Source organism: Neolamprologus brichardi, chromosome 16, assembly GCF_056152115.1.
Source record: "Neolamprologus brichardi isolate AB-2024 chromosome 16, ASM5615211v1, whole genome shotgun sequence".
Lineage (NCBI taxonomy): Eukaryota > Metazoa > Chordata > Actinopteri > Cichliformes > Cichlidae > Neolamprologus > Neolamprologus brichardi.
Window position 1 is genome coordinate 21,763,852 of NC_142119.1, and position 12,664 is coordinate 21,776,515.

A 12,664-nucleotide genomic window follows, 5' to 3' on the forward strand; every position below is an offset into this window, starting at 1 on the left:
ACCACCAAAAACCTGAACTGTTGATACAATGCAGGAGGGATCCACGCTTTTAATTTGTTCACAAAATTTTTAACCCTACAGTCTGAACACAGCAGCAGAACTTGAGACGTCAGGGCAGATGTGTTTTTCCAGTCCACTTTTGATAAGCCTGTGTAAACTGTAGCCTCAGTTTTCTGTTCTAAGCTGAAAGGAGTGACATCCAGTGTGGTCTTCTGTTGCAAGGTTCGATGCGCGTGCATTCAGAGATGGTCTTATGTATCCTGGTTATATCCACTGCTGCTCACTGGATGTTTTCTCTCTCTCCTAATAATTCTAAGATAATTCTCTGTGAACTCCGGTTGTGTGGTAGAAATCAGTTTCTGTAATATTCAGATAATCCAGTCTGGCACCAACAACCACAACAACAACCAACAACCAGAGTCACCTTTTTGCCCCCATTCTGATGCTCTGTTTGAAGTTCATCAGGTCTCTTGAACATGTCTACACACCTAAATGCACTGAGCTAGAGCCATGTGATCAGCCGAATACACATTTGCATTAATGATTAGTTGAGCAGGTCTACCTAATAAATTGCCATTTACAATATATAATGTATGTCCCTGCCACTTCAGCAATGTACATAAATGTTACTACTTTGGTTTGAATTTTCTTTAACAAAATCGATCTGATGTCTACGAAGTGACAGGAACAAACACAGTAAAAGAATCTCAAACAGACAAATTTCATGATCATTTCCAGGCTATCCTACTCTTTATTTAATGCAAATTACAGTACCAGGGAACTATTCCTCGGAGCACGCAGAGGGAATATTTACAGAGGCGCACATTTAGCATACCTTCACAGAACAAAAGGAAAACAAACAAACAAAAAGAAACAAACAAAAAAAGAAATCAAAATTTCAGTCACAAACAGAGGCATTCAAGTAGTAGTACTGTTATACAGGATGTTTTTGTAGTATTTTCTTAAGATTCTTCTTTTCTATTACCCCAGTTTAACCCAGTCAGCATATGACACTAGTGTATATGTCAGTATAAGATATTATACTAGCTTATACACTTTTATTCTTTTTTGGTAGCCATTGTGGTGCTTTAATTGAACTGGAGTAAGAGGGCAGAGGTGAAGTGGTCCAACCTTCTGGTGGAGGGTAGCAACACGTTCATGAATGCAAAATTACAGCAAGCGGGAGAGACAGGAGAAAGGCTACATGACTTGACCCCTTAGGTGCTACTGAATTTCACCCCCCTGAATACTCAAGAGCAGGAGGAGAAACAACAAAACATCCAAAGAGAAGAGAAGAAGAAGAGTTATTGCCTCTGAGGATGGCTCATCACAACATGATGGTTTGGCTTTGGTAACAGAACCAACACTGCGAGTAATACAGAAACTGCACTGTATCGTATATAATATATGAGGCCTTTTTTTGTTTGATTTTTTTTTTGTTTAAAACCCTGCTGCCGTCCACAGCACACCACCCACCCACTTCATACCCCAAATCTGTGCCAGGACTGCAGTACACGTGTATGTGTGTGTGTGTGTGTGTGTCCCAAGATAAAACATCTATTAAAATAAACACCTGTCTACTATATCTTCAGTTAAAGAAAAAAAATCCTTACAATTAACAATGTCTGTATATTACATTTAGTGTGCAATGAAAAGAGCAGGAGGGAGAGGATGTGCATCGGGTGGAAGAGGAGGCGCGTGAGTGAGCACGCGGACAGCAGGACATTCAACAGCACCAAAAGGGAGAGTCACAATATCAGAGGGTGGCGGTGACAGTGGGGGTGGGGGGTTGATGGCGTGGGCTGGGTGAGGGTGGAAACAAGGCGAAGGTGTATGAAAGCAAAGGCACTCCAAACTATAGTTACACTATACATGACTAGTTCTTGTTACAATAATACAGCTGTAATCTACTGTACTGTACAGGTAAGATTGAACATATGGCTGGATAAAGCTGATCATCGTCGTCGTCGTCATCTACAATATCCATACACAACATCAGTTTTGCCCTGATTCTGGTTTTTTTTTGTTTTTTGTTTCATTTTTTTGTTTGTTTTTGAATCTTTTTCATTCCGTTCCCTCACCCATCTTTGTTTTTGCTCATAAACAGTACATGGGTCTGCATATATACATACCTTGAACACAACATGAAAGAAAAAAAAAAAATCAACATAACAACATAAAAAAAACAACATACAAGTCAGAATTTTGGTGAGGAGCATTTATACTGTATGTACAAATTCGGTTTTTCTTTCTTGTGTGTTTGTGTGTGTGATTTTTTTTTTGTTTTCTGAATTTTTTTTTGTTGGTTTTATCTTTTGAATTTTTTTGTTTAGATGTAGTGAGTATTCTCCGTAAATAAGACGATTCGTCAGACTGTACCGAGTGGCTCTATGTGCTGCGGGGGTGGAGGGGGACGAAAAGAAAGGGGCGCTCCGGTCGGTGGTCGCAGCGCACGAGGCAGCCGGTGGTGCGCCAAAGACTGCGGGCCGAGAGTCGAGCGTGAAAACGAATCTCGAATTCTTCGCAGAAACGGCAAGAGAAAGAGAGAGGGAGAGAGGGAAAAGGGTGGGGGACACGTTTGTCTAGACGCTGCACTGTCACAGAAACACTGTTACAGACAGAGCCGGTACAAAGACGGGGAATAGAGCGATGCCCTAAATCCATCTACAGCCTTAATACAGACGACACAGGGAAGTGGCTGCTGGAATCTAACCACACTCCAGCAAAGAAGAGAACAACAACAAAAAACAGAAATAAAATAATAACAAAACACCACCTTATCTAAATCTATTGTCTTTAGGCAGCAGCAAATATTGCCACTGCTCTGCCAGATATGAGCTCACCATAAATGATTTCTGAACCATTGTAGTTAATATACATATATCTATATATACTTTTTATACATAAGGAAAAGTAATATATAAACTGTGTGTGTATGCATGTCTGTTTTGTATTGTATGTATATATTATACAAGCACACAGGACCAGATACATGTCACATCCATCGCACATGGCAATCCAAAAGACGTCTGCCCAGGAGTACAAAAAAAACAACAAAAAAGAAAATAATTAAAAACAAAGTTGAATAAAACAGATCGCTAACCATTTTTAAAAATAACCCCGGGCAAAGAAAAAAACAACACTGTCCAAACATGTCCTCCCAAAGAGGACTGTTTCTTCCCACATACACCAGGATCATCATGCATCCATGTGTGTGAGGATGTGTGTGTTTGAGGGTGTAGGTGTGTGTCTGTGTGTGTGTGTGTATACGCGTGCGTGAGCCTCATGCCTTGTCTGCGGAAGTGGATGTGAGAGGGCTTGGTGGCCCCCAGGTGATCCTACCATACTCAGGCCATGCACTACAGAAAGAACCAAAAGGGGGGCGGGGCTTGTTTTTGTTTTTTTCGAGGAGGAGGGGTTGGCCAGGGGACGGAGGGGTCAGAGGTCAAAGGATGCAGAAAAATGGAACAATGGAGAGGGAGGCCAGATAGAGACAGGGCAAAAAAGGGCGAGAGCTCAGGACTTTTCTACCGATTGTCCTCTTAGCAGGCTAGCATTGTGTATACGTGTACAGTGTACTTTTTAAATCAACAGTACAGTCGATAACATCTTCGGCCCTGCGCTTCACTTCCCTGTCGAGAGGGCACGGAGAGGCATCTTTGACGGAGGATGGAGAAGAGTTCAAACAGCTTTATGTTGAGGCCGGGTTTGGGGGTAAGAGAGGCAGACTGGGGATGCTAGGTTTGTGGTCAGTTAGCTGTCGAACCCGGTCTGCTTCAGCATCGCTCCGCTGCTGCCGGGGAAGAGGAGCAGGGCAGAGCTGAGCTGAGCAGAGCTCACCCCCTGGCCAGGGCAATGGAGAGGCTGAGGGCTGGGGCTGAGACCGGGGCGGGGCAGGTGCTCTGTGGGCTCAGGAGGTGGAGTTGGAAGCTGAGGCAGAGGCGGTGGTGGTGGTGGGACCTCGCTCTGTGCTGCTGCCATCTATGAACAGGAAGAGGAAGTGCTCAGTTGAACAGCTGGTTTAGAGATAAAGGTAGAAAAAGAGTTACAGAGACACAATGAGAGCGAAGGATACAAATCTGTGTATACAAACTACACTGAACAATATAAGCAGCAAATGTGAATCGATAATGCTACGCAGGTTAAACATAAGCATACATGAGAAGAAAGGAATTTTAAATTCTGGAAAAAGACACAATTTAAAAACAATTAGAAACCCCATGGATTGATGCGGAAAAAAAACACTAAACTTTTTTTTAGCAGTTCTTTGAAGTGGAAACATAATAATTAATAAATGTGAAGTAAGCTAAGCATGTCACATGACTGGGAGCGAGTTTGGGCTTATGGTGTCGGGCTAAAGCCGCTGCTGTAATAGGGCACAGTGCGAAGAATTTATAGCAAAAAACAAAGCAAGGGTGTCGCAATTTAAAAAAAAAAAAACAAACCTCAATTATCTTGTTTTATTAATAATTAAAAGCCAAACTCACAGCTGAAAACACCTAACATACTGCCAAACTAAGGTGGCATGTTAAGTAAGGTCAACCCTTCGACGAAAACAGCATGTGTTGTTGTTTGCAGCGTTTAGTGCTCGGAGACATGAGTGCAAAACAACTTCTGGCTTAAGTTAAATTGAACTTAAATTGAACTAAAGAGGCTGACCTTTAGGGGCTGAAATTGTTTTTCAAATTAGCAGTAAGCAAAGCCACAACCAGTACTTCAAAGTAATAAATATAGAGCAGCTAACCACATAAAACAAGGGTCTGACGGAGGTAGCGTGGCTCTAACCTGTGGTGGCAGATGCATTGGTTGGGGTAGAGGCGGCAGCCTGGCTGCGGGCGTGGGCAGGGATGAGTATGGAGGCCAAAGAAGGATTACTAGATAGTTCTAAAAGAAGAAGAACACACAATGCATCACCACATTATGCTGTTACAAAGTTACCTGCAGATCAACGATAACATAAAAGTGGCGTTTTAAGATGTGCTTAGATTTCCTTACGGATAAATGCTACTGTGAATACGAGATAACCGATACGTCCCAGACAAAAAAAATATTTAAATGTACTTTATATTCTTCTAAAAAATCTGTTAGATTGGAGTATCCAAATAAAGTAAAGCGAATTATTCAAAACAGAAAAACTTTAAACCCTCAGGGCTTCGGATCCCCCTGAATTTGTTATTTTAATATTCGTTTTTAAACCGTATTTACAATGCAAATGGGACTTTGGGAGAGGTGTTTTTTTTTTTAAATGAATGGTTTCTCTTCCGAGGAACGCTTTGTGAGTGCGCCTACCCTGGGTAGTGAAGTTGAAGAGCGAGGGCTTCTCTCGCCCGTTGGGCAGTTTGATGCTGGGGTCGCGCAGCTCGTCAAAGAAGGAGTGTGCGCATGCCTCTAGGGGTGTTAGCCGGGCCGTGGGCGTGTACTCCAGCAGGCGGGAGCACAAGGCGATGGCCTCCGGAGGCGTACGTGGTCGGAACACCTGAATGTCAATTTGAATCAACAATGAGAACATCACGAGTTTCCAAAGAAAAGAGACATTTCAGTATTTTTAGCACAAACGCATATACAACACATACAACACACACACACACACACACAAAGAGCATATGACCGGATGAAAAATGAATCTTTACTAATATCCTATGAAAGCTAATGCACTTTGTCCAATGCATTTTTTATGGTGTGCTATGGATGAATCAGTGGAAGCATATGACTGCTGTAGCAGTGAGTAGCAAATGAAATGCAGCTGCAGAGAGCGACCACAGCGAGGCACGTCGGAGGTGAACAGGAGGGCCTGATAACCCTGCTCCCTCCTGATTGGCTAATTGCCTTTTCAAATAGAAGAGCTGTGCTTAGCTAAGAAAGAGAGACTGTCCTTTAGATTTTAAAGCCTGTTTAGTTCTCAAGATGAGTTAAAACAAGCAACGAGGCAACATTGTGATGTTGGGAAGTAGGGTGGCAGTTGATGAAGTAACTGACTGAAGTAGGATAGCGCAGGTTTAACATCAGTCCACTCTAAAACATCAGGCAGATCTTATATTTGCTTTGAGCCTGTGCCAAAACTCTGATGCTGCTGATAACGGGCCCAGACGTTGTGCTACAGGTGGTCAAGAACAAAGAGAGAGGTTGTTTTCAGCTCGATGAACCAGTGCGTCATTATCAAACTCCTCCCTGAAGCAAGTCTTGCAACTCGGAAGTCGTAATTAAATGCCTCAGTTGTTTTGAAGCATCAGCTAAGTCAACTTTCATTTCAGGGTTAACTGCCACTTTAAAACGGCATGTTCTGAATCACCAGTCAGATCCGGTAACAAGTGCTTAAAATGTAGAATTCTACCAGCGATGGTGTTGCATCCTTCTCCCTTCTTGCTCTTATAAAGTCTGATATTTTTTTCTTTGTTCAAATAATTATTGGGACTGAAAAAACTTAAAAACCAATAAAAGATATAAATTTAATATAAAATTCAGGACTGACTTATTCAAAATTGGAGAAACCCTTACTCTCAGTTAAGGATGCCAGTTGTCTGGCTGATGTGATTTGGTCAAGACTCTCATTTAACATTAAAACAAAAGCATCTTTGGCAGCATCAACACCAAGAAATCACACAACTGCATGGCACGTTCGGGAACACTGAGTAGGATTTCAAGGCCTTCATTCCCATTCCCCCCGAGTTTGAAACAGTTGATGCAAAAAAGTACACGGCCCCTCAGATTCATTGCCTGGTGCTCAATATTTGATTTGCACATCCGCACATTGCTGCTAGCTACCAGTCAGCGCATCTGCTCTGAGCACGAGTGCTGCTGATTTCATAATCTCGATCTGAGGGAGATAAGTGTGAGCTGAGTTCAGTAAATTTTCAGTAAATGCAAATTCTTTGCATCTTTTATTTTTTAGAACTCTGTGCATTTATGGCAGTAATTATTTCACATGCAGGTCTGTTAGATGAAGATGATGATGTTGGATGGTTGCGAAGCATGCAGGCAAAACAGGAATGGCAGAATGCTTTTGCGGTGGATCTTAAAGAAGTAAAAGGGCTCCTGTACCTGTTGACTCACCTTAGTCCAAGGATGTGCCTTGATCTGGGGGAATTTGAATTCAGTGTAGTTGGGGTTCATCTCACGGATCTGCTCTCGGGTCGGGGTGCCGAGAACCTGAAACACACGGGTGGAACCATTAGCCCGAGTAATATTACATCCAACTTGAAGCAGTATTTGTTTGGGAATATTGGAATACTCTCGGTTAGTACGGTCATTACCTTGATGATTTCCACCAACTGGTCCACTCCGCTGTCACCAGGGAAGATCGGCTGTCCCAGGAGCAGCTCTGCCAGTACACAGCCGGCTGACCACACATCTAAAGGACAAGGCAGGAGTCCGATTGTAAAAACAGAAGAGGAGCAATGACGACTTGCGATTCTATGCTGCTGTAAAGCTTAAGCTAAGTGCTGAACCAGAGTAGAAAAGCACTATATAAGAACCAGTCCATTTATCATGATTAACACACGATCTCATAATTTCCTGATGAATGTGCATGTGTCAGGCAGCGAGAGTTGTTGCTCGAGTTAGCCTACCTATGCTGGAAGTGTAGTCAGTGGCACCAAAGATCAGCTCAGGGGCTCGATAGTAGCGAGAGCAGATGTAGGACACGTTAGGTTCTCCACGGACCAGCTGCTTAGCGCTGCACACAAAATCATAGCAAATAATCATCATCACCACCATCTGCATACTTCAAAAAAAAGGGAAAAAATGAACCTGAAGAAACACCCAGTACTGAGGATTTACACGTGTGATAAAACCTCAGTGGACTTCATATCCAATCAAACACACAGCTAAAAGGAAGATTTCTACATTTCTGCTACAAATACAATCAGCATTTATGCTAACGAATGAAAAGTAAATAAATCATCTGTTTTCAACAACGCACGCTGATCTCAATTTGACTTTTGCACACTTTATAGAGCCTGTATAATGTGCCTGGCCGAAAACGGCTCCCACATTATTATGTTGCTGGATTTAGCTTTAATGAAGGCGTTGCATTCTCCATGGCATTGTTTTGATACGTTTAAGCAACATTTATAACGACATTTTCACTCCAGAGGTGGTTCACGTTTTTCCACTAACAAATTGAACTGAATTGTCTTCTACAGCACATCCCAAAGCTTCTCAGTGGAGATAAAGTCTGGACTCTGTGCTGGTGTGAAAATGATGTCTCGTGCTCTCTCAACTACTCTTTTCACAATTTAAACCCAGTGAATCCTGACATTGTCATCTTGGAATGTGCCCGTTCCATTAAACAAGGAAAAAACCTGATTATTCGGCACATTCAGGTAGCCGCTGTCCTCATGTTTGGGCAGATAATGTTGCTGAACCTAGACCTGAGCCACTGAAGCAACCCCAGATCATAACGCTGCTTCCACAGGCTTGTAGTGCAGGTACAGGTATGATGACAATGATGGTGGCTGCATCACTTTTATCTACCTCTCTTCAGGGTACAGTGTGCTCATCTTCCAGGAACAGAGTAAACGTAGACTCATGGCACCACGTGACCTTAACTATGGCCTCACCTATTTTCTCAGTTCAATCCAGGCAGCCACACAGTGTGCATCAGCTTAAGGGTGAAACTCTTCAAAAGGAATAGAGTAACATTTGGGGAAACAGACTGACTAGGTATGTTTAGAGCTGGAGACTGATTTCATTCTCATGCTCATAAATATAAAGTCATATGAGAAGAGATGTAAACAGGGGTCAGTCTCGTTTGCTTAATTCCAACATGATCTGTTGTAAGAATGATGTACAGCAGTGTTACAGGGCCTTTTTCTTGGTTGTGCATAGTTACAGTGTGTGATTTGCTGAACACTGCTAAAGACTGAGGATGAGCAGCAATGTTACTTAGAAGCCTTCTGAAACCTTCACACAGATCCAGAAGACCCATTCCTTTATTTCCACTGTCCATGCTAAGCCAAGCTAACTGGTTGCTGGCGCTCACTTTTTATGTTATCAGACATCACAGCAGTACCAATGTGAACGTCTTTTGTAAATGCCAAGAAAAGAAAAAACTCAGATCAGTGTAAAACATGACTGTCCCTCACCTGCCAAAGTCACAGAGCTTGAGAACAGCCGTCTCTGGATCCAGCAGCAGATTCTGGGGTTTGATGTCCCGATGGCAGATACCAAACGAGTGAATGTAGGCCAGGCTCCTGAAGAGCTGGTACATATACAACTACACAGGAAAAAAAACACACACACAGAGGTTAGACAAACAGCAAACTTCCATTACAGCACTAACATATAGAAACTCTGGGCTGTATTTCAGTTCCAGAGAATGAGTTTTACAGCAAATGTTTAGACTCCAGTTTCACACATGGTTTCTTTTAACTCCTAAACATTGTCACCCAGCTTTTGTAGAGATAAAATTAAGTATATGAAGTGTTTTTATAGACACAATTTTTAAAACTAAAGCAAGTTTTTTAAATCCAAATTCATTTCCTGTTTCAAATTTGCTGCCTCAGGTCAATCTATCCTTACAAATAAGATCAAACAATGTTTTACTTGTTAACACAGTGAACTAGTTGTTTAATCCTAATTAATATTACAACTGCAGAGAACTTGCTCAGTGGAACAGCAGGTGTAGTAAACAGTAGGTGTGCTTTATTTTTAATTGCTTCATTGATACAGAAAAGTCCTTCAGATGGAGTTTTTTTGTGCCTCTGCTAATTATTCCCAATTTGTTTTGCACATCTGTCATCTACGGTAAGTAAGTCCTAAAAAGTAGCATCTCATGTGTGCACACACGATGCAAACCAACAAAGCAGTAAAGTTTCACATTGTGTAAAAGAAATCTGAAGACAGAGAGGAGTGTTTCTGAGATTTTCTATGATTTTTAGCTAAATCTAAGATCTGTACAAAACACAACGTTAAAAAGTTAGTAAAAGTCATCTACGGGCAAAAATAGATGGGATATGCAAGGACAAAAATTTTCATTTGTTAAGCTGTTTATATTTAGTGTTTAGCAGTGAAACTAAACACTAAATATGAAATATGATAAATTAGCTTTTATCAAAAACAAGCTGATAACACAGCTCAGTGAAATCTGGATCTTATGATGCTGGATGAAAACTGAGCCCCATAATCAACTAGAAGAGTTAAGACACATTTTATACCAACACAGCTGTTTAATAAAAACATAAACATGTTTTGATTTGATAATATTCTTTCTGTAGTAAAAAAAAATACGTACTTTAAGAAATGTGAAGATAAAGGACACATAATGTGGGGTAGTGTGGTTAAAGTGGACCTACAAGCAGTGTGTCTCATATTAAAAGTATAAAAATTCTCCAAGCCCAAATTTATCACGACTGATTCACACACAAAAAGCCCACACCGCATTTTACTGATTTATTTACAGTCTTTATACTTGCAGCTTTCACCAGTCTAACTCAGATTTAACTAAGTTGCTGTAACTACCAGTAAGAATTACCAGAGATATTCAATTAACTATTATGTATTTCAGAATTGTTACATGGTCATCTCATAGTACATCCGCCCATGCTCCGTTTTAACCTTCTGTTTACAAAGAGATACCAATCAGAAGTAAGCAGGATTAAAGGAAGGCTTGCTAAAGCGAACTATTTCAGTCAGTGGATAAACCATAGAGCTCCACCAATGAGGATTGGTTTGAAAGCTACTATAGTAGACTCCAAGAATAAAAAAATATGAGATTGGAAACATGTCCGTCAAGTTCACTTTAAACTGTATCTTTTTCAGCCTTGTTAAACAGACAGAGCTTTTACCTTCACATAAACCATAGGCAGAGTCTGTTTGGCTCGGCTGTAGTGTCTGGCCACTCTGTAGACAGTCTCAGGCACGTAATCCAGAACCAAATTCAGATACACTTCATCTTTCTGTCGATGAGAAGCAACAATGGAAAAGAAAAAAATCATGGTTACACTGACAAAAATCATGTAAACTGTATAGAAAAGACACTTGTAATCGAAACATGTTAAGAAAAACAACACAATCTTGGAAAATGCATGAATTTAACTCAAAACTTGTGATCTAAATATGCACCCCCATCCTATTACCCTGTCTCTCTCCTCTTAGCTGTGATGCATCTTTTCCTAAGAAAGAAGCCGTATTCATGCTGATGTAATTGATGCTTTCTTGCAGCCTAACTGGGAATCCATTGTATCTCTCCCTGCGGGCAGGAAGCACACAACCATGCGTCATAACGGCCGTTGCCCCGACAGTGGCCGCAGACAGTGATATCATTTCCTCGTTTCCTGGTTGGACGAGACCAGTGTTGGAGGGCGGGGTTGTGTACATTGAACTCTGGAGCGCACTGACCATGAAAGGATGCTGTATCTGGGGGGTTCTCCACCCAATTATTCTAAGACTTCCCATTTCCTTTAAAAGTGGCCAAAATGAGCCCAAAGTAAGCCATTACAGTTTCTTGAGGAACTCAAGCTTGAGGCTATAAATCATATAAGGCTAAAATGCAAGAGTTAAGAAATACTTTAAAAATTCAGGAGGAAGGTTACTCACAAACGCATACGTGATGCATTGACAACTAGCCTGCTCAGGCTCTGATTGCATGCTAGGAGGAACAGCAGAGGCCTCTGCATAAAACACTATGCTCATGTTAAGGGTGATGTGAATAAATCAGCACTGAGTGATCAGTGGTGTTTTTTGGAAAATGTCCATCATCAGAAGAAGTGTCTTCTTCTAAGCATTTAATGCTAACAATAAAACCAGTAACAGAATACCAGTAGTAGTAACAATGTAACAAACTGAGCACTTTTCCAGAGGACAAACCTGGAATTTATATATTTTTCATGCATTCTCTACAAAATATTAGCACAACCACAGTCCTGCTGTCTCTCTTAATACTTTGACTTCCCTCCCAACTGCATAAATCATTCACTTAATCACAAATTGTGGTCTTATGAAAAATGCCCAAACCACCGGACAGAGCAAATTTGATCTAATATTGCTCAAACTAGAGCAAGCTGAGCTTTAGTGGAGGGGACTTTTCTCACCAGGGTATTGGTACACATTTGATGCTCTAGTAAGTATTCATAGCACCAAAATGGTGAGGCGGGACTAACCCAAAATAAACTACACAGGCCATGTTGTAGTGAAGAAACATAGCAGCCATGCAACACTGCGGGCCACTGATGTGTTTTAAATACAGCTGAGGTATATGAAGCAGAGCGAGAAGCTAAACCTGGCCATCGCTTTATTGATGGTGTTGCTTTTCTTTCAAGGGATTTGCTGATGCAGTCTTTAATCTTTGCAACACAACCGACTCGCCTCCAAAATATAAGTTGTGTGCGTTCACTGTTTATCACTAGCAGAAGGCTCCTTCACTCGTTTCAAACATAAATGTAAGATAAAGTGTAAATGGACTTCACATGGGTGTGCCTTCTGTGTAGGCGCATGTAATACTGTGATAAACTGCATTTTTGATAACAGCAGCGCATCACCCACAGTGTAACTGCATCTGCAAAGCTATATATCTCATGTTTTCCCTCATCATGACATCTTTGAGAGGATCAGTGGGCGGTGAGCGCATACTGCTACATGTAATCATGTAGCACTGACTGGTATTGAACAGTATCTGCACAGACACCCATGAGACATCCCTCTTTGAGTAAAAAAATAAATAAATAAA

At 41.3% G+C, this 12,664-nt stretch overlaps 1 protein-coding gene across 5 annotated transcripts in view; it reads right to left on the reverse strand.

Annotated features, from left to right (window-relative positions):
* Positions 1–701: 701 nt before the first annotated feature.
* gsk3ba (glycogen synthase kinase 3 beta, genome duplicate a) overlaps positions 702–12,664 on the reverse strand; it is a 34,937-nt gene continuing 22,974 nt past the window's right edge. The window contains exons 5-12 of one of the 5 annotated variants that reach the window (XM_035906644.2): positions 10,785–10,895; positions 9,084–9,214; positions 7,566–7,672; positions 7,251–7,348; positions 7,039–7,146; positions 5,290–5,476; positions 4,786–4,884; positions 702–3,981 (exon numbers count right to left, since the gene is read on the reverse strand). In XM_035906644.2, coding sequence (XP_035762537.1) covers positions 3,911–3,981; positions 4,786–4,884; positions 5,290–5,476; positions 7,039–7,146; positions 7,251–7,348; positions 7,566–7,672; positions 9,084–9,214; positions 10,785–10,895 — 912 coding nt within the window. In that variant the 3' untranslated portion in view covers positions 702–3,910. Of the gene's footprint in view, positions 4,017–4,785; positions 4,885–5,289; positions 5,477–7,038; positions 7,147–7,250; positions 7,349–7,565; positions 7,673–9,083; positions 9,215–10,784; positions 10,896–12,664 lie in introns of all 5 variants that reach the window. The other 4 variants (XM_006788344.3, XM_035906645.2, XM_087830248.1 and 1 more) reach the window with 4 other exon arrangements.